The 24,368-nt window shown below is 44.1% G+C and overlaps 3 protein-coding genes across 8 annotated transcripts; 1 reads left to right on the forward strand and 2 right to left on the reverse strand.

The window, feature by feature from the left end:
• Positions 1 to 9: 9 nt before the first annotated feature.
• On the reverse strand, positions 10 to 9,208 carry RPUSD4 (RNA pseudouridine synthase D4). Its single transcript, XM_083480708.1, has 7 exons — positions 9,008 to 9,208; positions 7,348 to 7,513; positions 6,060 to 6,261; positions 5,744 to 5,837; positions 4,597 to 4,747; positions 3,851 to 3,948; positions 10 to 1,108 (listed from the first exon to the last, which is right to left on the reverse strand). The coding sequence occupies exons 1-7, from the start codon at positions 9,170 to 9,172 to the stop codon at positions 887 to 889; spliced, it is 1,098 nt and encodes a 365-aa protein (XP_083336834.1). The 5' UTR covers positions 9,173 to 9,208; the 3' UTR covers positions 10 to 886.
• A 116-nt stretch (positions 9,209 to 9,324) lies between these two features.
• Positions 9,325 to 19,104, forward strand: HYLS1 (HYLS1 centriolar and ciliogenesis associated). Of its 4 annotated transcripts, none has more exons than XM_083480675.1 (3): positions 9,481 to 9,555; positions 14,209 to 14,274; positions 17,732 to 19,104. In XM_083480675.1, exon 3 carries the CDS (start codon positions 17,763 to 17,765, stop codon positions 18,666 to 18,668), a length of 906 nt encoding a protein of 301 aa, XP_083336801.1. In that variant the 5' UTR covers positions 9,481 to 9,555; positions 14,209 to 14,274; positions 17,732 to 17,762; the 3' UTR covers positions 18,669 to 19,104. The 4 variants fall into 4 exon arrangements, with proteins under 4 accessions (XP_083336799.1, XP_083336801.1, XP_083336800.1 ...); XM_083480674.1 differs by lacking the exon at positions 9,481 to 9,555 and adding an exon at positions 11,568 to 11,600; XM_083480673.1 differs by lacking the exon at positions 14,209 to 14,274 and having other exon boundaries at positions 9,325 to 9,555.
• Positions 11,971 to 22,852, reverse strand: PUS3 (pseudouridine synthase 3). Of its 3 annotated transcripts, XM_083480580.1 has the most exons (7): positions 22,737 to 22,852; positions 21,529 to 21,617; positions 17,436 to 17,513; positions 15,665 to 16,053; positions 14,126 to 14,694; positions 12,633 to 12,823; positions 11,971 to 12,437 (listed from the first exon to the last, which is right to left on the reverse strand). In XM_083480580.1, exons 4-7 carry the CDS (start codon positions 16,040 to 16,042, stop codon positions 12,121 to 12,123), a joined length of 1,455 nt encoding a protein of 484 aa, XP_083336706.1. In that variant the 5' UTR covers positions 16,043 to 16,053; positions 17,436 to 17,513; positions 21,529 to 21,617; positions 22,737 to 22,852; the 3' UTR covers positions 11,971 to 12,120. The 3 variants fall into 3 exon arrangements, with proteins under 3 accessions (XP_083336706.1, XP_083336705.1, XP_083336707.1); XM_083480579.1 differs by lacking the exon at positions 17,436 to 17,513; XM_083480581.1 differs by lacking the exons at positions 17,436 to 17,513; positions 21,529 to 21,617 and having other exon boundaries at positions 22,737 to 22,813.
• Between the last annotated feature and the right edge of the window lie 1,516 nt (positions 22,853 to 24,368).

Genomic DNA, 24,368 nt, shown 5'->3' on the forward strand with positions numbered 1-24,368 from the left:
AGTTAGGGCTTTGGGGAATTTTTTTTTTTATTGAATTAAGCAGCAGTTTAGGAGGAAATGCAAGAATCAAAGAGGCTAGACATGGTGCAGCAGCCAGTCTCCATATTACACTAGGGCAGAGGTTGGAAACTTGTGCCGCCCTTCCCCCCCCCCCCCAGCTCTTATTGGTTCCATATAGTATAGTCATAGATGATGCGAGCCGTCGTCCAGCAAACATCTAGAGGCCCACAGGTTACCCACAAACCAGAGGCTGTAGGTTTGGACACTCAAGTCTGGACACAACACTAAACCAAAATACAGCTTAGTTCCAATAGTACACAGCAGCAGGAGCAGCAGCAGCACTTCTGTCCCAGAACCCACTCATTTGTATTAAGCCATGGTCTGGCTGAGTGTTACATGTGAACCAGGCCTAAGAGAAAGTCTAGCTGTCTAAAGCCAGCAGAGGCATGATTTGAACCCAAGGGCTTCTCACCGTGTAGCTGACTTTCATCACTATTACATCAGAACAAACTCCAGACTGAGTCTTTCTTCAAAAAATCCCTGTTAAAATTACATCATGCCCATTCTGTCAATTTCTTCAAGCAAGAATGGGTTTCAGATGCCTCGACTGCTGTCTCCATCACCATGTCTGTCACAGGACTACTGAATCTTCAAAAACCCGTCTGAAACCTACCGGGACCCCCGTCTTCACTTCCCATGGCAGCTGAATACAGAGCCTCAGCACTTGCCATAAAGATTCTCTGGACCGATGTAGGCTTCTAGGAAAAGCAAATCTTGCAGTTCCATGGTTGGCCACTTTAGAGTCCAAAAAGCTCTGCACTTAGTGGAATTCCAGGAACTAGGAGGTCAAGGAAATCATGTTTCTCCAATAAAGCTACACAGGCCATCATTGCTTTGGTTCACTATTTCGTATTTCTGGGAACTCCAGCTTCAGTCGCTGTAAGGAGCGAATGAAGAACAGGGGTGGCTTGCAAACCAAGTGGATTTTATCTTCTTCGCTGCCATTTTTTGCAGGCAGAGTGAGTTGGCAGGCATGGAGGTAAAGTGGAAGGTGGCGAGCTTTGACTTGTTCCAAGCCCAGCCTCTTCAATGCAGCCTTTGGAAGCTTCTGCACAAAAGGAAGAAAGAAATGGTTAAATGGTGAATTCCCGGGCAAGGACCTCTTAACTTTTCACTTTAGATCTCCAAGTGTTGGGAGGTGGAAATGCTCTCTTGCAAAGTGCAAATGATGTAACAAAGTTTTTTCTCAATTTTCTGAGACATGCTGTTAGAAATCGACCTGGCAAGGGGCCAGAATAATGGGTCTTAATGCTTTCTTGGAGATTTTGAGGATCAGGAATGATAAAAAAGAAAAAGGGTGTGCTTAGCCATGATTAGTGGTTGGCCGCTGGGGAGAATTGGACAGTTACAAACAGTTGATTTGTTCACATGGATGCATGGAGTAGAATGTAATGAACATTCTGTGCATTTCACAAGAGATTCTCTTCAAAATTTGAAAGTACGCGGCAGATACTTTTCAGATTATACAACGTATAAAAGGAAATAGTTTATGGTTGAAGTGAATTAAAAATGAACTAAGTTTTTGCAATAATGGTCTGCTCTGTTCTAGCTATTAGTGCTATTCTATATTTGATTTGTAATAATAACAAAATTAATATTAATAACATAAATGGTACTGCTCCCTCTCCAAACAGATCAATAAATATGCACCTTGACAGTTCTAGAAGAACTAGAGACTGCAGCATGCAGCAGGCACATGCCAAAGGATGCAGCGAATACCCAGTTGGATTAGTGCTTCACAACAACTCAGACTAAAAGCTCTTTTGGATTCAGCCATAGCAGTGCTCTACAGATTCCAGGTCAGGATGGCAGCATCTCATCCAAACTCCTACTCCATGCAGGAAATCTAGGGCTACAGAATCTCCAAGAGTCGACTGTCAAACCTCTACATGAGGACTGCCAGCAATTACCCTTCAGGTAACTGGTTCCAGAGATGAACTGCTCTTCCTGTCAACACATTTCTCCTGATGTTCAGCCAAGATCTACGCTCCCGTAATTTAAGGAGCCTTGTGGAATGGTCCCTCCCTGATGGTGTCCTGGCAGATGTTCAATGTGTTTTAGTGGGTTGTTATTCTGTTGCATACCACCTGGATGACTTCTGGTTAAAGGAGGCATATAAATGATTTTTTTGAAATAACTAAATAGCTCCATCAGGCCTCCTCTCCTACAACTGTCACCTGGCTGCAGTCATTCCATCAGTGGGAAAGGTGGGAAGCGGGCTCATTCCATAAGCTTTGCCGAAAGATCAGCTCCATCAGTCACTTCCTGCCCCTCATCTGTTTCTATGCCAGCTGGTCATTATAGCTACTATTTAAGAATTGTGAGATCGGTTTTTTTAAAAAAAGAATATAAGTCTGAAGGCAGGGACTGTCTTGTTTTAATATATTGTTTGTAAGCCGCTCTGGCAACCTTTTTGGTTGGAAAGCTGGGTACATATGCTCTAAATAAATAAGTGAATAATACACTCCTTAGACCTTGCCCTGCCTTCTTGGGCAGCAGAGAGCAAGCCCTTGCAGTCTTCTGTGTGACAGCCGTTCACATAGACCAGGAGTGGACACCTGGCGGCCCATGAATTTTTATCTGCATCCAAGCGGTTCTTTCAAAATGTCACTGATACACAGTAAAAAGTCAGCCAGGTTTATGTAGCCAGTAGCCTGAGGCTACTAGTTCCTGGTACTCTCTTACCTAAAGCATTTAGCAGCAGGTGCAATGGGAGTGATTGTTTGGAATAGACTGGAATTTGAAGCAGATGACAACCACCTCAGGGCAGGAGATCAGTCTACCAAACTGAGACCCCACCCACCATGTTTTGAAATGGATAAGAATGCAAGCCAGGTTCCTTTCTAGAACTTGGCTGAGGCTTGAATCCTAAGCAAACTTACTTGTGGTTTAAGGATCTTTGGCCATAATGAGCCCTACTTCCAAGTAGGGTTTGAGACTCAACCAGTCCACTATTTGTAAAAACCTAATGTTTTCAGAGCACTCAAAAGATCATACATAAACTAATTTGATACTTATGAGAAGTTAGAAAACTGATGATTGTTCACAATAACAGTTTGTCCAAAGTAAAACATTGCATGTAATTCTTACAACATTACCATGTATTTTAAGTCATTTCTGATTTAATACAGTGGTACCTCTGGTTACAAACTTAATTTGTTCCGCAGGTCCGTTCTTAACCCGAAACCATTCTTAACCTGAGGTACCACTTTAGCTAATGGGGCCTCCTGCTGCCGCCCCAGGATGTTCTCATCCTGAAGCAAAGTTCTTAACCCAAGGTACTACTTTTGGGTTAGTGGAGTCTATAACCCGAAGTGTTTGTAACCCAAAGTACCACTGTAGTTAGCTTTTAACTGATTTAATCTGTTGTATGGGTCGATCTTGCTTAGAGACAACTATAATTAAGTAGTATATAATTGAAATAAGTTAAACACATAGTAATACTACATAAGTTTTTTTAAAAAAAATGTGAACAATTTGCTGAACAGTTCTTCTCTTTCACTTTGAACTTGAAATGTCAGGGTCAGCCTACACTTGTCCCAGAAAAGGGTAGGGGAGGAAAGGGGAAAAAATAAAATTTAAGTAAACACCCATTGTTAAAAACAGTCCTGATAAGTAGGCAGGACTGTTCAAGGATCAAGGAACACCTGCCAATATCTGACCAGTGTGCCAATCTAATTTTCAAGTAAGCATGCATAGGTGTGCAGTGACAACAGAGGCATAAGAGGCCCTTATTTCATCCTACTGTCTTCTTTCGCTGAATAAGCTCCTTTCATCATGCTTCTCTTACCTGTGGTGCAAGCTTGTTCCAATGGGAGTATTTATGGTCTCCAAGGATTGGACAGCCTAAGCCATAGGCCAAGTGGACTCTGATTTGGTGCTTCACTCCTACGTACAGGGGGAAGGCAAAGAGAAAAAATTAAGCACACATGTATAGAGAAAGCCACAACCACCAAATACACCCGTCTGCTCATTCTTAGCAATGGGCTGCCCATACTGAGTCCCATTTGCAGTTTGCTAGAAATGGCAGAGGAAGGAGGAGAGAAAGGGCGGCTCCACTCATCTACCTCTGACATGAAGCCCCCAAAGGGAATGCCGTTCCTGCACCACTATCATAGTGTGAACAAATCAGTGGTCATTAAATTAAAAGCTTATAATTCAAGTGGCACATTCATGCCTTCCTTTTTCAAACAGCAGCCTGTATTTCCTACATGTACTTCAGCAGCAATGTGCTTTTCTGTTTGCACCGACTCTCAAAGAACAGCAGGGCTTTGCCCTGAAAAGCAACATATGAGTCCTTTCAATAAGTAAAATTAAATATACTTCTGCATGGGTAAATACTACTGTATGCTCCACCAGAAGATTTCAAGATGACCAAACTTGCTCTGCATTCAATTGCACAGAACAAGGGGCAAATAATAATAACAATTTTAAAATGCGCAAATAAGACAAACTGCCAGGCTTAGAGATGCTCAGGAAGGCTTTTAAGTACTCAGTGCTGATGGCACCACTCTGCAGAAGTTCCTGAGGCCTTACCTGTGACTGGGTGCAGTTCAAGGAGGGAACAAGAGGAGGAGCTACTCAGCACTCGGTACTGGGTCACTGCCATACTGGCATCTCTGTGCTTGCGGACTTTGAACATATTCCCATCCTCAGAGGACACGCGATAGTTTGGCGCAAGTGTCATCTAAGCCAAAGAGAGATAAATAGATGTATCACGCCATAGAGGTCCATCCCTCATTATCCACCTCCCAGCACTTTGTCACTGAAGGATCAGGCAGTGTCAGTGTTTAGAAGGGCCCTTTACCAGTTGTAGCTGGTGCAAAGTTATGGCTGCTCCTGGACTGGGAGAGTATGAGCCTAGTAGTTCAGGCACTGGTGACTTCAAGACTGGTTTACTGGCATGTGGAGCTTCCCTTGCTCTTGAGATGGAGTGCAGAATGCTGCAGCACAGTTGCTGACAGAAGTGAGGTCCTGTAAGCGTAGGACACCTCTGCTCAGAAAGCTGCACTGGTTGTGCATTTGCTATTGGCCAAATTCAAGGTGTAACTATTATCATATAAAACTCTTAACAGCTTGGGAATTTGCAGGATCCCTTTACTACTCTATATAAAAAGGTAAAAGGTAAAGGACCCCTGGACAGTTAAATCCAGTCAAAGGTGAGTATGGGGTTGCGGCACTCATCTTGCTTTCAGGCCAAGGGAGACAGTGTTTGTCCACAGACAGCTTTCCGGGTCATCTGGCCAGCATGACTAAACCGTGACGGAAACCAGAGCGCACAGAAACACCATTTACCTTCCTGCCACAGCGGTACCTATTTATCTACTTGCACTGGTATGCTTCTGAACTGCTAGGCTGGCAGAAGCTGGGACAGAGCAACGGGAGCTCACCCTGCCATGGAGATTCAAACTGCCAACCTTCTGATCAGCAAGCCCAAGAGGCTCAGTGGTTTAGACCACAGTGCCACCTGTGTCCCTATAGGTGCCCACCTGACTGCCATGATTTGCGGAACTGGCACTGGAAAGCAAATCCAACTCATGAACTGTGTTGAATTTCCCAGGAATAAAGCTTAAATAATAAATCAGTGCCTTGGTGCTTGAGAGAACTGGAAAGCATCAGAAAGCCCTCCTGGAAATGGTGTGGCTAGAAAAGTCAAGACATTGCTGACAGGAAGCAAACTCACTTTATAGTGCAATTGGTTGCCCTCGGCTTCCTTCTCCATGATGGGAATATCCACCACTCCCTCTGCTGGCTTTGGTTCTCCAATGCAGATCGCCCTACCAAGATAACAAGTGATGAACAGTGCCATATTTCAGCTTGTTACACCCATCAACTCTCCTTTCAAGAGGGAAAGAAAATGAATCCAGCACTTCATTAACAGGCACTGTCCCAGAGATGTAGTTCTGAAGGGGCTACTGGCTTATAAGAAGGCAAAGTTTCTATTAAAGCTGAAGGTGGGAGTGGGGAAGAGTATATGAACCCAGTAATGTGTCTCATACCAGTATTTTTTCTCCACCTGTCGGGTTTTGAAGAGCTGCTGGATCTGGTGTGCGGTGTCCTCATCCCGGGCAAGCACCATGACTCCAGTTGTTTCCTTATCCAGCCGGTGACAGAGATGAAGGGGTTCAGCTTTCATGCCATCCAACATCTTTGCCAGTACTGGCAGCACATCAGTGATGCACATTTTTACCTTAGGGCCACCTGGAAGGAAAGCAGAAACAGCCTTGATCACATAGCCTCCAAAGAGCAATTTATTTTCCCTTAGCAACTTCACCTGCACAATGTGTGAACACACCAATATCACAGACCTGAAAGGATAATTTTCCTGAAGCCCAGATTCTCACAAGCATCTCCTAAGCAAATTGGAAAGACTGTTGGATGTCCACATAATTACACATTCATCTGTTCAATTATAGCCAGAAGCCAAAAGCTGTTACTTGAATACCAAGAAAGAGTGTGCAAAAACAGCAACTGTATATGGGGAAATTGAGACGTGCTGTATTTGCTTTGTTCCCCTTCGATTCTCTTCCCTAGTAGAAAAAAACAGATTTTTTTTTGGTGGTGGGATTAACCCCACACCCTATTGAATTTCCCCAGGAAGGAGATAGTCACATTCCACAGTTGCTGCCTCTGTAGTGTGTACCTTTCCAGTAGAAGTTGAACAGACTTAAGCAAGAGAAACACCTCCTGAATTATTATTTGCAAGCTGGTCTGTGTAGCACTCAGAACACAGGTGGCAATGGCAGAGGCAGCTCCTACATGTACATACAGCACTGAGGTTTCAGTGTTTATAATGTAGAAGAAATGTCTCTCTGGGAAGACTAAAGTTAATAAGACACTAGTCCGGCAATGTGGGAATCTCATAAGCAGAGGACAATGAGAGAAAACTATACTTTTGTCATCCCCTCACCCACAACATCTAATTCGGAAGGTTATACTGCTTCTCAGTATCACTGAGAGTAGGGTAACTAGGATTCTGCTCCACAGGATGAATTCATATTTAACCTGTTGAAGAGCCACTACAGACCTCAAAAACAAATAAAAGCAATGACTGATTAAGTCATAGAGAAGGAGATATCTGGATAGTTAGCAGGGCTCTTTGCAATGAGGAACCTGTGGTCCTCTAGGTGTTTCTGGATGACAACCTCTGACCATTTGCCATGCTGACTGAGGCCGATGGGAGCTGAAGCCCAATAACATCTGAAGGGCCACAGCTCCTCCATCCTTTATAATTACCAATCCACTATAACAGTCTTTCAGTAACATCACATTGCTCATTTTTCTCACCATGAACAGGAAGGCCATAAGGTTTGTTAATCACCACAATCTCTTTGTTCTGGTAGAGGATTCCATTTTTTAGTGCCTTGGCCAACACATTAGGATGAACCCGCTGCAACTGCTTCGTTAGCTGAGCAAGTTCTTGCACCCGCCGTGATACTCTGTCTTTAGGAACCTTTGATGGACCAGGGAAGAAAGAACAAAGTAGTTCATCAATCCTTTATTGTATCATTTCTGGTGTCACAAAATATGTATAGGCATGCATGTGCAAAAAGAAATACAGCAAATGGTTTTTAAAAAGGTAAGAATGGAAACTATTGATGAAAAAATACACTAGCTCTCTCTATCTCTCTATACACAAACACATACACCCTATTTGCCAAGAAAATAGCACTGCATCTGGAAATCATAAATCTCTGCCACCAACTTGCAAAAAGCAAGTCAATTAAAGCTGTGGAAGAAGAGGTGGAATGTGTATTTATTTTCCCTACGGTCATTTCCCCACAACAAAAACCCCTCCCTGTAAGGTGCTTTTCCCATGCAGGTGGAAAAGCGTGGTGGTGGTCTTTCAGAAAAGCAGGCACTGCAGGAAAGGAAGAACAGCCTCTACTTGTGGATTCCACCACTCAAGCTAATTCAGCGTTCTATCAGGTTACAGCAGCAGGAGAGATGGGAGTTCAGACCCCTCCACTAAAACTGTTGGGAGATCAGCTCTATTAGGCTTCTCCTCTCCGTGAGCATTTTAAGAAACAATATATAACTTTAACAAAAATCATAAGAAGCTGTTTTTATTAAGATAACACCATGCATGTGCCAACTTAGTCCCTGATCCCTGTATGCTTATGCCACGATGAACTTAGCTGGAACACAGGAAGCTGCCTTATATAGAATCAGGCCATTGCCAGCATTGCCTGCACCGACTGGCAGCAGCTCCCAAGAGTTTCGGACAGGGTACATTCTCAGCAGCCACAATGACCTAAGTAGAACTGGATTTTTTTTAAAGAGAGAGGATATGCTACCCCAAGCAACACCACATATTAGCTATATATTTTGCTTCCCCCATGCCCCATCAAGGCAGCAATAAGGTGGTGTGTGATAAACGATGACATAAATGATCATACATAACAATTTAACGACAAAAGTTAAATCCAAGATCCAAGATTAAAAACAAAACCTATGTTTAGGTTCTGCCAGGAGCTTGAGTGTTTACACGATATAGAAGTAAAGGCTGATTATTTAGGAGACCACTGTAAGCAGATGAAAACATTAGCAGAAGTTAAATCTCACTTCCAATGTAACAATCACTATGGACAATATGGAGAGATACAAAATATGGTCATGAAATAATATGCAGTTGAAAATGTTGACAAAAAGACCCATGCAGGGGGTGCTGGGAAGTTTGGATATTCAGAGAAATCTCTAAATGTGGATATGTACTTGGTATTGTTATAACTTTACGGCTGTAAAATCAAATAAGAAATATTTTCAAAAGAAAGAATAGAAGCAAAGGTTGGGAGTTCCAACCTCAAATTGCACACAATTGCACATGGAACAACACACCAACCCCTTTCAGGGCTGCTGAAGAATGTTGCATGCTGGGAAGTGTAGTCTTTCCTTCCCGGCGCAATGCACTCTGGGAAATAGAGTCCCAACTGACCAACGGACTCACCTCGGCCTGCTTTTTTTTCTGCTCCTGCTTCTCGGCTCGTATTTTCTCCGCCAGCTGCTGGGCGCTGAGAGGGGCGGCCGCGCCCTGGCTGTGAGAAAAGGCCCGCCGGCCTGCTTTCAAAACGAGCCGCAGAGCGCGGCAAGAGGCGCCACTCTGAGCCGCCATCTTGTTTAGGGCTGTCCGAAAAAAGCAAACGGAACCCGGATGTGGGCGTGGCCAGCACCGCCCTCCCCTTTCGCTCGCGCGCTACCATGGCGGCAAACCAAGCAGGGCAGGGCAGGGCATTAGAAGAGGTTCCGGCTAATCTCGAGCAATGAGATAGCCGTGCGGCGTTCTCCGTATCCAATGAAAAGCAGCCCTTACGTGCAGTGGGTGGGAGAAGAATGTTGGCGCACCAATGAAAGATGGCGGAACGGAAGCGGGCCAATCATGGAAAGAGGGCGGACCTTGCTATTTCCTTTTCGGTTTGAACAACGGCAGTTGTGCGGCGGAGTAACCGTCGTCGCGCGAGGGCAGAAGGAGCCGGAGCCGGCGGCAGCAGCGATCAGGTATTAAGAGAAGGGCACAGGCCGGCAGAAAGCGCACGTGGCCGGTCGTGGAAGATGCGCGCGCATTCGCTTCTGGCCGAGCCTTGTCCTCTCTCACCCCCCTTCCTTTTTAAAATTCTCATAAGAACTTTGTGAGTTAGGTTAGGCCGAAAGATTCAGTGGTTGGTTCAAGGGTCGTTCACTGAGCTTCGTTGCGAAGGGGGGTTTGAACGGTAGTTTCCTATCCCTGCCTCTGGTGGGGAATCTGTGGCTCTGCAGTTGTTGGTATTCCAACCATGGGGATGGGGGGGAGCTGACCCCTCCCCCCGAATCAAGTAAACAAAAATATATATGCTTAACTAAAAGTCGGAATAAATCAGACTATTTGAAATCGAAATGATCTCTGGGGTCACTGGGAGGATGTTGGGAAACCCAGCCGAATGGGTGGGGTATAAATAATAAATTATTATTATTATTATTATATTAGTAGTAGTGGAAGACAGTAGTGCCTGGCGTGCTCTGGTCCATGGGGTCACGAAGAGTCAGAAACGACTAAACAACAACAAGTAGTATTTATTATTACATTGGTTCCCAGTACATTTCCGAGCACAATTCAAAGTGTTGGTGCTGACCTTTAAAGCCCTAAGTGGCCTTGGCTCAGTATACCTAAAGGAGTATCTCCACCTCCATCGTTCAGCCCAGACACTGAGGTCCAGCTCCGAGGGCTTTCTGGCAGTTCCCTCATTGCGAGAAGTGAGGTTACAGGGAACCAGGCAGAGGGCCTTCTTGGTAGTGGCGCCCGCCCTGTGGAACGCCCTCCCAGCAGATGTCAAGGAATTAAACAACTATCTGACTTTTAGAAGACATCTGAAGGCAGCCCTGTGTAGGAAGGTTTTTAAAGTTTGAAATTTTATTCTGTTTTTAGTGTTCTGCTGGGAGCTGGCCAGAGTGGCTGGAGAAACACAGCCAGATAGGCGGGGTATAAATAATAAAAAATATTATTAGCAACCTGACTGAGTGGTAGACAAGGCAAACAGGAGGATGACAGGTGCCCCCCCCAATACCCCAAACCATAAATCATGGCTTTGCCCAGGACTCCAGCTGCCATAATCTTTTGATGGGTGGAAGAGAGATGGAGCACAGCATCACCCCAAGAGCCAAAGGGTCCCCATCCTTTCTCTAGTACCACACTGACCGCATTAGCTCTGTACCTTTTTTTTAAAAAGCCTTCAGTTTCCAACCTAGATCCTATCAGCACTCTGCAATGTAAGCAGCAATGTACTGCCGTAAACACTCATTGCTTCTTCCAAAGAAGCCTCTCCTGGGAACTGTAGTTTGCCAAGGGTGCAGAGAAGCTGCTAGGAGACTCCGGTTCCCCTCAAAGAGCAACATTGCTCAGAATAACTTGGGAAGAGAAGCCCAACACTGCAAGCTGGAACAAACCTTATGCTCTCAGATTTTACACACGCTAACTATTTAAAGGGATGTCAAAAGAGGATTAGTGGTTCTTTTAAGACCCACTAAAAGTAGACGCAGTGGGTTTAAATTACAGTAAGGTAAGCTTTAAACTAAAGCTGCAATCTTAAAATATATTTCCTTACGAACGACTTCCACTAAATTCAATGGGGCTTAGCTCCAATTAAACTTCTGTAGGATTGTGGCCCCAATGTAAACTGGCATTGGAATAAGTTATACTGGTAAACTGCAGTAGAAAGGGATTGACTAGATGGCATGGTGCCAAATCAATTAATGCAAAATTAATAATAATACCAATACCTTTATTGTCATTGTACAACCTGTGTACGATGAAGTAATACATACAAATGATCTTTTTCAAGTGAATTTTAACTAAAGTAACTATTGAATGGCTGCTATGCTTTCTAATAGGCCACAACGTATCTGCTCATCACACCCCTGACTAGAGGAACTGTTCTTTCTATTTTTCTGAGGTCCTAGTAACCTAGTTAGTCCAGCTTTTCCTAGTTTTTATTTTGCTCCTTTGTTCCTATCACTTTATCCATATGGAAGAGCAGGATGAGGCTGAACATAAGGAAGTGTAGAAAGAGGTAAGTCCCAACCTAAAGACGCTACTACTTGTTTATTCTTTTAAATAAAAAAAGGCACCACACCCAGCTCCATTGATATGACAAGGCCGATTCACATATCCAGCTTGTGATGTGGTGGCCATATAAGAAGACCCTAATCTGCGGCCACTTACTCCTCTCCATACAGTTACCCGCCTGGTTTATAGATTTGTTTTGGCAATGATAAATTGCTTACAACTGTTCTAAGAGCTATAGATGCTTTCAGTGGTTGTAGCAGTAGGAAGAGTAGGAAGAAAAGTAGGAAGAGAATGTGGAGCTAATAAAGGGATTTGCCTGTATTTTGAAAACAATTTCACACCTGCTTTTATTTTATTTTATTTCACACCTGCTATTATTTTTTAAAAAATGTTTATTTCTTAAATGCAAAGCATTTAGTGGTATGCCTGTGTTCTTAAAAAGAACAAAAGTAAGGATCCCAATAGGTTTGCATGAGAAGAGATCTGGAGATATCTGCTTGGAGATAAGAGATGGCGTGGAAACTTCAGTCTGAACTCGTACAGACTCTCTTTGCAGCTTGTTCTGGAACATCATTGTCTGTCTCCACACTTTTGCTGTGGCTGTTCTTAACTTCCATCTCTTCATCTGATTCCTTTTCAGAGTGCTTTGTTTTCTTAAGGTGTGGAAGTTCAATGCGTCCTCTACGCACAAAGTAACTGATGCGAGACTCCAACCCTTCACATTTGGGGCGATCCATTAACGGCTTGTAGTTTCGGGCTTTTGCTCCCTCGATTAAGGCACTGATCTGATTGTGGACTGGGGGCTTCAGCTCTCCCCACCGAATTGTGCTGTTGCTTGAACCTGAAAACATAACAAGTGCCAACGGGTCAACAAGTCATGTGTAGCATATTATTATTCACCAGTTCCTTCTATCCCCTTTTAAATTACCCAGTTCTGTACCCATATATGTAATCACTAGAATAGTGCCTTAGAGCAACACTCATACCTAGCAACGGTGAATACGGTTAGAATTCTACAGAACTATGCACCTCCTACCTGTCTCTGTAGGCATCTCAGCAAAATCAAGCCCTTTTAACATGCTACGCAGCATATGCGTTTTAACAGCATGGTTGGCCCAAAGCTGCTGTAAATGAGTGACGTTAAACTCCTGGACATTGCGATCATAGATCCACTGGATATTTTCAAATTCACAGTCATACAAAACCAGAGGAAATTCCACTGCCATGCTGCAAGAAAAGGAGAAGATAAGGTGTTAAGGAGCTTAAATCAGATGTCTGTGACTTAAAATAGGGAAGTACATGCATAAGACTGAGTAACAATCTGATGTGATACAAAGCAGTGATTAATCTTTATAGTGTTGGATTCCCATACATGTAAGGCAATTGGTGTTGATCTTTCTGTGCCAGTAATGGGAGTGCAGTTTTTAGTGCACACTAATGACATCTATATAGGACGTGGGTGGCGCTGTGGGTTAAACCACAGAGCCTAGGACTTGTCGATAAGAAGGTTGGCCATTTCGAAGGGCGAAAAGTGGGGGGCACAGTGGGGCATAAAGAGAGAGTTTGCTTGATTTAGGGAAGCAGGGGCAGCAGCCTCAGACGAAACGGGAATGTGCCACCCCCACCCAACCCGTCTGCCGCCATTGTAATGGCCTGCTCTCGCCACACTTGGCGAGAGGGGGAGTGATCTGCAAGGCCTTCTTGCTCATCTTCTCTGCTACAGGGGCCCTGCAGATGTGCTTTTACAGCAGAGTAGGGAGAGAAATGGGGATGCGGGTGGTGTTGTGGGTTAAACCACAGAGCCTAGGACTTGCCAATCAGAAGGTTGGCGGTTCGAATCCTCGCGACGGGGTGAGCTCCCGTTGCTCGGTCCCTGCTCCTGCCAACCTAGCAGTTCGAAAGCACGTCAAAGTGCAAGTAGATAAATAGGTACCACTCCGGTGGGAAGGTAAACGGTGTTTCCGTGCACTGCTCTGGTTCGCCAGAAGCGGCTTAGTCATGCTGGCCACATGACCCGGAAGCTGTACGCCGGCTCCCTCAGCCAATAAAGCGAGATGAGCACCGCAACCCCAGAGTCGGCCACAACTGGATCTAATGGTCAGGGAACCCTTTACCTTTACTAACGCACATCTATAGCTTCCCTTTCCACCCACTCTTCAGCATCTCGATGTGGTTTTGCCTGCAGTCCAATTGTATTATGGAGCAATGGAACTGGAAAAGCTGTACTTAAGAGCTACAGAAATCCCAATGAAGTTTGCCAGGACTTTGCTAAAGACTGGCATGCATTTTCATAGACAAGACAGGGGTATGGTGATGGCTCAGAGCTCTGGCAGAACACAGGCCTTGCATACAAAAGGTCCCAGGTTCAATCGCTATAACCTCTGATTAAAAACGGCTCTCTGATATTAGGTCTAGGAAAGACCTCTGTCCAAGATTTGCATCCACTGCTAATGAGTAAAATAAGTTTGTTTCACATCTAACACAAATATTATACTGACTATATATTTTAATTTATTTGCAAAGTCATACCTGTATTGTGGTTTCCGAGGGTTGTTCTCTACATCCAGCAGCATATCAATAATCTCTGGCTTTTCCATCCTTTGTCCAATCAGGAAGAGAATAGCCATCATGCAACGGACCTGGTGGTAGAGGAATGCTTGGCCTGTCACTTCAAACAGGTACATTTGGAAAGGGTTGTGCAGGTCTGCATCCTCTGTTCTAGCCACAGGCTTCACCTCTGCAGTAAGAATTGTCCGTTGAAAGTTGGTCACACCGTTGGCTACATCCATCTTGCATAGATTACGAAAATCATGGGTCCCCACGAGCTTCTGAGCTGCAGTATTCATGAGAGCTACATCTAGATCAGCACGAGGGAAGAAATAGCGATAGGTCCTTTTAAGGCAACTAAACCTAGCACTGAAGCTGGGATCTACTGGGGCCCAAGCCAGTACCCGTATGTCATGAGGGAGCACTTGATTCAATATGTGTGTGTAGCGGATCTCCTCTGCAGTATTTGTGGCTGTGTCCCTCGTTGCACCCTCGGGTTTATTTGCTGCTTTATCCTTTGACAGGTTTGAGCGGAGATCTAGGGAGATTACCTGAAACATTGGAAAATGATAATATGGAGTAAAATATGTAAAAACAACACTATGGACAGTATCTGATGCCCTCATTGCATTACACTTGTGCAACGGAACTCCACACACCCCCATGGGCACCTTGCACCATCCCCAATCCTTGCGCAAACTGTAGAATTGACATAGCAATACTTTGGATACAAACCTAAGGGTTAGATCCCAAGTTAGCCATACTTGGAGTAGACCCATTGAAATTAATGGACATGAATAAATTAGGTCCATTAATTTCAGTGTGTCTGCTCTGAGTCAAACATAGCTGAATACACCTCTAATATTTATTTTTTACGGAATCAATGAGAATTCTCCAAATACAATGGTGTTGGTGTAGGTTCCTCAATGACTATTTGGACCTGAACTGATCTGCTGATAGGTTTTATCTTGCAGCCCTGGATAACTCAGGAAACTCACTTTCCTGGGAGGAAGCCCCATTAAATGAGTTCTAATATCAGCATATCTAACACCCAGTACAGTCGTACCTTGAAAGTCGAACGGAATCCATTCCGGAAGTCCATTCGACTTCCAAAACATTTGGAAACCGAAGTGTGGCTTCTGATTGGCTGAAGGAAGCTCCTGCAACCAGTTGGAAGCCCTGTTGGACGTTCGGCTTCCAAAAATAGTTCGCAATCTGGAACAGTCGCTTCCAGGTTTGCGGCATTCGAGAGCCAAAACTTTTTGAGAACTAAGCTGTTCGAAAACCAAGGTACGACTATTCAGCGCCAACCAGAGCTAAGATGTCTTGAGGTGCAAACTCTTTGCTAAGCAGGAATATCACAGAAGGTAATGCGGCTGCCCCTGCTTTAATTTACATTCTGTTATAGTGCTGAATCCAAATCCCCCCTCCCTCACCCTCTGAGCAGGTTCCCTCATTTTCTGCTGTGGGTTGAGCAGGTTGGTTTCATAAAAATGGAGGATAGACAGATGCTGAACTCACCTGTCCAAAGGCACTGACTCCCTTGTCAGTGCGCCCACAGCGGTGATAGTTGGAAGTCTGTCTGCTGGCCACCAGTCGGGTTTTGCTGAGAGCCTCAAACAGCTTTTCTTCAATAGTATTGTTGGTGTTCTCTTGGCTAGCAAAGCCCTGATATCCCCAGCCCAGGTAGGCTATCTTCAGTGCCACGTGTCTCTGGCCATAAGCGCTAAAATCAAATGGCCGCTGCTGCCGTTTCTTAGTCTTCCCTGCTGCTGGGAGGCTGCCTTCTATGCCTGCAGTCTGCTTGCTCTCTAGCTTTTCTTGCAGCCTTTGCACCATGTCTTCCAGTTCCTGGACTCTCTTCAGTAGCTTCTCTGTTTCTGCTCCATCTCTGGCCATTGTGAGAGTCCCTGGGAAGGGAAAACGAGTTTCTACAATTCAAACTTTTGTATTTGCTGCTAGAGGAGAGGCTATTCAGCTGGGGACTGTCAACTTGCTACCCAGCTTTCTGCTTTTATTTTCTACCTATACTGTATTGCATATTTGTTTTTTGTTTTTTTTATAAAATTTTTATTGGTTTTACAGAATTTTTTAAAGACAAACAAACACTTAAAAAGACATACAAACACGTATAGTTTCATAACATTTTTTCATAAACCTCTTTTCCGGGACTCCCCCATACCCCCCCTTTCTGCATCCCAATGTCCATAATTTTTTAACAACTTCTAAATATTCCTTTCCAACCTCTGTCGTCTTAATCTTTTCTATAATCTGATCTTATATCACTGTATCCCTTTTTTCCTGAAAACCTCGACATACTAGCATTCTATACTGTATTGCATATTTGAACGTAATGAATTGTGAGTGCATGTCTTTCTCCATTTACTGATAAAGTCATACTAATTCTCAGTGGGCTTTCGGGACATGTTTTTTTGTTTACATGGACTGCAAGGTGTAGGGGACAGAAAGGGTTTGCTCTTGACACCCATGGGCTACTCCTGCATAAGGAAACCCTACATAATACACAGGATTCTGGGGTTTTGTTCTGAAGTGCACGTATTTCATGTGAGATACTGGTCCGCCCTGTTGGATCTCGCAGTTCCCAGTGTGAACTGAATGTGCACCATAAAGCATACTTAACATCAGGGAGGAAGATTTCAAGTTGCAGGCAAAATGCCTTTCAGGGATTCAGATCCACCATTACTGATTCTCATTGTGGAATCTGATACATTACTAAGCAGCCTCAGGATTTGCTGGAAAGCTGGAAAATAATTTGAAACCCACCAGTATAGCTAATAACTGTAAGACTTAACACGTTCTCCAACGTACTGCAAAGGGGGAACATTGTAACGCAGCAGTACTCAGGATTTTTATTGTATCCTAAGCTGACTTAGGACACGGGTGGCGCTGTGGGTAAAACCTCAGCGCCTAGGACTTGCCGATCGCATGGTCGGCGGTTCGAATCCCCGCGGCGGGGTGCGCTCCCAGCGCCTGCCAACCTAGCAGTTCGAAAGCACCCCTGGGTGCAAGTAGATAAATAGGGACCGCTTACTAGCGGGAAGGTAAACGGTGTTACCTTCATCACGCTGGCCACGTGACCCGGAAGTGTCTGCGGACAGCGCTGGCCCCCGGCCTCTAGAGTGAGATGAGCGCACAACCCTAGAGTCTGTCAAGACTGGCCCGTACGGGCAGGGGTACCTTTACCTTTTAAGCTGACTTAAGTGAAAGCAAATTCTTGCTGGAAATAGGTAAATGACTATTCAATCAGTGAATAAATTTCGTACAGTGGTACCTCGGTTTTTGAATGTAATCCGTTCCGGAAGACCGTTCAACTTCAAAAATGTTCAAAAACCGAGGTGCAAAGGATGGCCTGCAATTTCAATGGAGAAAATTGGGAAAAACTCAGCGGAAAACTGTTCAACTTCTGAGGTGCGTTTGAAAACAGAAGCATTTACTTCCTGGTTTTCGGCGCTCAAAAACCCAAACGTTCGGCTTCTGAGATGCTCAAAAACCGAGGTACCACTGTACTTAAACTTGTTTTGGGTAGATATAGCACACTGTGTGAGAATTAACATCTCTCTCTTTCAGAATCAGTGACTGCACCAAGCCAAGAGAAGCAATGGAAACATTCATGGGACTTGATCGTCCCCGCTGGGCCTCCATGAGCCATGAAGATCGGCTCAAAGAAGCTGCAGTGGCATTCATCCGCCTTTGCGCAGAACAGGGAGAAGGTGATAGCCCAAGGAAGATGTGTTTTGCACCTCAGCTGGACCCCTATACAAGAGCCTCGGTGGCCTCTTTGGTCAGACCCACACTTCCTGTGAAGATTAGGCATCTTCATTCGGGACCCACCTTGCAAGCAAAGACTCCCGAGGAACCCAGAGTTGCTAGGAAACCTATAATAAAAAGGAAAGTTCTGAGGCGAAGGCCTGATGGAGAAGTAGAGGTGACGGATGAGTCCATCACCAGCACACCAGAGACCAGCAGTCAGAGTGACCCCGAGTATGGGGAGTTGAGTCAAAGAATGCACAGTCTGAAGACTCAGCAAGAAGAAGAAGAGTCCGAGGAGGAGAGTGAGCCAAGCATTTGCCCAGAGTCTGAGACGGCTTATTCCTGGAGAACTACAGAGAGCCAGAGCCAAAGCTCGCAAAGAGAGAGCCAGAGCCGCAGCAGCACATCCTATGAGCAGGACTTGATTGTTGCTGGGCACCCAAAATCCTTCATATTACCAAGATTTGATCAGCTAAGCCGGAACAGAATGAAGACCGACCGGGTAGCCCGTTACTTGGAGCATAAGCATGACTGGGAATCTCTGCGGCTACCAGGGGAAGATCCCAGGAAAGGGGTGCGCTGGAGCATCCGGGAACAGATGCTCTGCAAGTCAGAATTGCCTCCTAGGGCTCAGCACATTTATATTCCCAACAACTACCTGGTGCCTACAGAGAAGAAGAGGTCTGCCCTGCGCTGGGGAATACGCTGTGACCTGGCAAATGGTGTGATGCCTAGGAATACCTACTCCTCCTAGAAATGCAGAGGTCTCTATAGCGCCATCCACAGGAGCATGCCTTGCTTAGCACAGCCCAAATATCCAACTACTCCAGGCAAGCAGCTAAGCTATTTTGTTTCTTTTGAAACCCTTTCAAATCCTTATTGGTTTTAAATCTGGCTTTCAGAATGAGTGTTCCCACAGCACAAAAGGATTTTACTTATTCGTGCTTCTTGAATAGTTGTCCCATATAGGATCATTTAGAGATTAATATTGCCTCCTCAGAAGCCAGGCAGAAGATGAACCAAAGTTTATTGAAGTATATGTCAATGAGAATAATTGTTATTTTTATTGCAAGATCTTTTAAACCCACTTCCTCTTCCTAGCGCAATCATCATACTTCTGTATGATGTTATTTTTAAAGAACGTTTAGCTTCTAGATGTATGGATTAAATTAAAAGTGTGTGGTATAAAAGGATTGCCTCTAGTTTCTCTATTGACTGGTTAATTTGTTGAGAAAGTAATATTTTATCCGGAACAGAAGACAGGTCAAAAGCTTCACCTCATTTATCATTTATCAATTGTTGTTGTGTGGGACTGCTGTGCTACATTGTAAACAACTCTTCACTTTCAAGTGGGTATGTGGTTCTTTTCCAATTGGGAATATTGTCTTGGTTCGTATCTATGTATCTCTGTATTTTTTAAAACAATTTTATTGAAGGTTTTTAACATGTTAAGCAATAAAATCCAAACACATTTATAAAACAATAAAAATATATTAAAAAAGAGATTAATAATAAAATACTTATACAGGCAACTCACAGTTTAGGTGCCAAACCTAGAAATAGCCCCAAAACATCACTGATAGTGGAGGAGTGGAGCACAGTTGGGTGTCCACATGCTCCCCTATAAACCAGAATTACTTGTACTAAGGTTCTCGTGCAAAGTGCTTTTCTTCTGTTCTAAGTTTCTTTCCCTACTTGGAAACACTACGGATATAATGAAATATGGGTTGCATATTGGAGAAGATTTTAATTATGCCTGGCTGCAAGCGTAAGCACCAGTGAACACACTGAAACCTCTGAGTACAGTGGACCCTCGGGTTGCAAATGTGATCTGTGTGGGATGCATGTTTGCAACCCGCAATGTTCGCAACCTGCAGTGGTGCGTCTGCGCGGGTTGCAATTCGGCGCTTCTGTGCATGCGCGGCCGCCGAAACCCAGAAGTATCCCGTTCTGGTACTTCCAGGTTTCAGCGCGTCTGTAACCCAAAAAATGCAACCTGAAGCGTCTGTAACCTGGGATATGACTATATAGTGGAGCAAGGAAACTGCTTTAGCCAGAAGGCTGCTTTTCCTTCTGGGTAATATACCAGTGGTGGGTAGGGCTGAAGGGGGAGAAATGGACAGAATAACTGGTCCAAATTCTATCTTTGTACAATGGGCTAATTTCTACACACGCCTGCACACACCTGTTCAGACTAGAGATGGGAAGGCCTGGAAAAAACCTAGAAAACGGGGGGTAAGCTTTGGGGGGGGGGGAAAGCCCTGGTTTTATCCCAATTTTTCTGGGTTTTTCCCAGGCCTTCCTATCTCTAAGACAAGCATTATTGTGGCATGATTTTCATGGGTAAGAACTCATTGGGTACATGAACTGCCAGAATCTGTAAAACTTGAGCTAGTTGACACTTTTTCTTACCCTTAATGTGAAATTACAGCCTAGTTAGCTTAATGTTTTTTCCTGGTAAACTGGTGGAAACTGTTAACAATAAAATTACCAACCCTATAGAAGTCTTGCTGATAAATTCTGTAAAGGGTAAGTCTTGTCTACCTAACCATTTTAGAGTTCTGCGAGAGTATCATGCAAATGGGGTGATCTTGAACTTAACTGGTTGAAGAATGCTAAGTGGAGAGTAGGACTAATTGGCAGTTCTAACAATGGAAGGATTTAGTAAGCAAGGTTCTCCCAAGATCTGTAATGAAAACAGCTTTTTAACTTATTCATAACTCTGGAATCAGGGAGCAGTGAGGTGGCCAAGTTTGCTGATGACACCAAATGGTTTAAGGCAGAGCTTTCCAAACTTTTCACGCTGGTGACACACTTTTTAGGCGTGCATCATTTCATGACACAGCAATTCAGTTTTGCATCATTTCGCGACACAGTAATTCAGTTTTACTAGCAATCCAGAGGTTAAACTAACCCCTTTCTCAGCCTGGGAGGAGCGTTTGTGGGACCTACCTACACACAGCAGCCGACACGCTAACATGTCACAACATATAGTTTGGAAAGCTCTGGTTTAAGGTGATTAAAACCAAAAGAGATTGCCTGGTGCGCCGGAAGAATATCTCCTGACTGGGTGAAGGACCATTAAAAACGCATACAATCTTAGTTGGAAGGGATCCCCTAAAGGCCCAATCCCCTGGCAATACAGGAATCTCAACTAGATTTTGACAGAGTCCACCACCTCTTGTGGGAGTCCATTCCACTGTCAAACAATTCTGTCAGAAAGTTCTTCCAGATGCTTAATCGGAATCACCTGTATTATAACTTGAAGCCACTGGTTCAAGTCCTATCTTCCAGAGCAGGAGAAAACAAGCTTGCTCCATACTGCATGTGTCAGCCCTTGAGATATCTGAAGACAGTTATCACCTCTCAGTCTCCTCTTTACCAGGATAAACATACCAAATTCCCTCAACCGTTCTTCATAAGGCTTGGTTTCCAGACCCTTTTATCATCTTGGTCGCCCTCCTCCGCACATATTCCAGCTTAACAGAACTGGACACAGTACTCCGGGTATAGTCAGACCAGGGCAGAATATTAGTGGGACTATTACTTCCCTTGATCAGTGGAAAGTGATGCAGGCTGATGCAAAAAAACCCAATAACTTCACATGTACTTACAGCGTCTGAACTGGTGTTAACTGGCCAGGAAGGAGATTTGAGAGTTGTGGCAGATAGCTTGAGAAAGATGTTTTCCTAGCATGCAGTAGCTATGAAAAAGGCAAATTCCATGTTAGGGATCGTTAGGAAAACGATTGAAACCACCAACAGGAGGCCCTTATACAAATCCATGCAGCAACCACACTTGGAACAGTGTATGATTCTGGTTGCCATACCTCAAAAAGGCTCCTGCAGGTTGAGAAAGTGGCAACCAAAACGATTAAGAGAGTAGAACAACTCTACTATGAGGAAATGTTACAGCATTCAGGGGTTTCTAGCTTATAAAATGTGGGCATGATAGAGGTGCATAAGATTCTGCAAGATGTGGGAAAAGCAGTTTTTTCTTCCTACTATATGAAGATAATGCTAGAACACACAGTCATCCGACACACCAATTCTCTACTGGCTGTTTTTTTAATTAAAGAAAATAAGTATACTAGAAAAAACATTAAAATATACTGTTATTGGACAATTGGACACACTGGCCCATGAGAACAGACATGCATTTAAGTGCTTTTTGCACCAGTGAATCGAGCAGCCTTATCCTGTGTATCTTTATTCGGAAGTAACTGCTATTGAGGTCAGCGAAGCTACCTGCTAGGGATTACAACATCCTAGATGCATCCTTACTCAATGGGATTTCAAACCTTGCACCCAGTGAGTGTGTGTGGCAGAAGATGAGCCCTGTTGGCAGAAGATGAGCCGATGGCCCGTCCAGTCTAGCATCCTGTTCTCACAGTGGCCATCCACGTGCCTACGAAAAGTCAGCAAGCAGGACCTGCGTGCTCCCCACGTGCGGTTCTCAGTACTTCGAACACGCGTGATCGTGGCTCAAGGTTTGAAGTCGGGCCACTAATTTCGGACAGAAACGGCCAGTGTAATAGCTAATCACGGAAGGCTAATCAGAACAGCCAACTAGTAATCCCGCAACGCTCCCCCCTTTTAAAAAAAATAAAATTTATAAGGGTTCAGAATTGTTATATGTTACAGCGGTGGGGGAAAGACGAGCGATCCAATCAACACCGCCATAAGGCTGCCTGTGAAGGCGATCAGCTTCACTAAAGGAGCGATCCTAAACGCACTTACTCAAGAGTAAGCCAATCGAACACTGTGGGATTTGCTCCCGTGTTAAAACATGCGCTGTGAACGCGCGACCCCCGTGTTCCTACCTTTTACGCAGACGTTCGTTGAGAGCAAAAGACTGGGAGCGCAGGCTTGCCGCCCCGTCCACGATTTCTCCGCAGGAAATGACGTAAAGGCTTCTTTCCCCTCCAACACATGACGCAGAGGAGGTTTGTGGGAAATGTAGTCTTTCTCTAAAAAGCGGCCGGATTAGCGTTTTACTTCCAACAGCAGGCAGCCAAATGTTCCGGGAAGGTTACAGAAGGTTATCCTGAACGGGATAGCCCTCCCCTCCTTGTCTGACCCCAGCCCCAGATATATACTGCCTCTAACATGGAGGCTCCATTTAGTTATCATGGCTATGAATCACTGAAAACTTTATCCGCCATAAGATGTAAAGTCATGAGTTACTGAATTGAGATGTTAGGCAAAATATTACTATTTTATTTCCCGCCTCAGTGGTTGCTTCTATTTCAACAATAATTTAGAGTGCCCATGGTGCTTCTTGAGAAGCATTCACCACAGCTTATTGCCATACCACCCTGAACATGCACAATCTCGGACCATCATTATGCCCTCACAGAAAAGTGCTTGGAGTTTATTATTTATTTAAGAATAACTAGTAATAGATACCAAAGCATCGTATTCATAGGCAACATCTAAACGTTCAAAATATTCCAGACCAGACCAGCTATCAGGTTCAAGTGTAAGGCCCATTAATTTCAATGGTTGTGAGTAGAAGCATGTTGAATACAACCCTTGGAATATGAAGTATGGTGTAGAAATTTCATAACAATATCAACGTTTTGGGTTTTTTTTAAAGGAAAACCACCATCACCACATAGAATCACTGAGTTGGAAGGGAGCCTGAGGGTCATTTAGTCCAACCCTCAACAATGCAGGAATCTTAAGTAAAATGGAAACATCGACACCGACCCCATGCATCTCCCCCCCCCTCACCTATTTCCTCCTTTTCTTCCCAATGTCTCAACAAATGAAACTGATTTGTAAAAATGTTACATGGGAATATATATATATATATATACACACACACATGAGAGAGACATTGCACACACTTTTGTAAATCAGGAAAATCTTTAATTAAAAAAACAACAATAATTCAGGAATCTCAACTAAAGTATCCATGACAGGCCATCCAACCTCTGCTTAAAAACCTCCAAGGAAGGAGTGTCTACCACCTCTCGTGGGAGTCCATTCCACTGCTGAAAACCTCTTACTGCCAGAAAGTTTTCCTTACGTTTAGTTGGAATCTCCTTTCTTGCAATTTGAAGCCATTGGTTCAAAGTCATGACATCGATGTTCCTATTTTATTTTTCAAGCTTATGTTTGTTTGTCTATTTGTTTGCCGATGCCTTCAGCAGGCTTGGTCTAGAAAGGGGTGGGTGGGTGTTTCTAAATATATACATTTAACTATTACATCTACTCAAAAGTATTATTGTTTATTAAATTTCTATACCACCCTTCATCCAAAGACTACAGGGGTAGTTAATAATAATAATAATTTATTATCCACACCCCTGCCCATCTGGCTGGGTTTCCCCAGCCACTCTGGGCGGCTCCGAACAGAATATTAAAAACACGATAAAACATAAACATTAAGAACTTCCCTACACAGGGCTGTTTACAATACAGGCAACCAGGCAGAGGGCCTTCTCAGT

This window comes from Podarcis liolepis, assembly GCF_965112155.1.
Source record: "Podarcis liolepis genome assembly, chromosome: 16".
NCBI classification, from domain to species: domain Eukaryota; kingdom Metazoa; phylum Chordata; class Lepidosauria; order Squamata; family Lacertidae; genus Podarcis; species Podarcis liolepis.

Excerpts from the sequence above, each read along its gene's own strand:
- RPUSD4 (XM_083480708.1), bottom strand. The coding sequence starts at position 9,172 with ATGGCGGCTCAGAGTGGCGCCTCTTGCCGCGCTCTGCGGCTCGTTTTG. Across the intron at positions 7,514-9,007 it reads AGAAAAAAAAGCAGGCCGAG|GTTCCTAAAGACAGAGTATC; the intron begins GTGAGTCCGTTG and ends GGTCCATCAAAG. Across the intron at positions 4,748-5,743 it reads GCAACCAATTGCACTATAAA|ATGACACTTGCGCCAAACTA; the intron begins GTGAGTTTGCTT and ends TCTTTGGCTTAG.
- HYLS1 (XM_083480673.1), top strand. The coding sequence starts at position 9,353 with ATGAAAAGCAGCCCTTACGTGCAGTGGGTGGGAGAAGAATGTTGGCGC. Across the intron at positions 9,556-17,731 it reads CCGGCGGCAGCAGCGATCAG|AATCAGTGACTGCACCAAGC; the intron begins GTATTAAGAGAA and ends TCTCTCTTTCAG.
- PUS3 (XM_083480579.1), bottom strand. The coding sequence starts at position 16,042 with ATGGCCAGAGATGGAGCAGAAACAGAGAAGCTACTGAAGAGAGTCCAG. Across the intron at positions 14,695-15,664 it reads GAGTCAGTGCCTTTGGACAG|GTAATCTCCCTAGATCTCCG; the intron begins GTGAGTTCAGCA and ends CCAATGTTTCAG. Across the intron at positions 12,438-12,632 it reads TGAGATGCCTACAGAGACAG|GTTCAAGCAACAGCACAATT; the intron begins GTAGGAGGTGCA and ends TTATGTTTTCAG.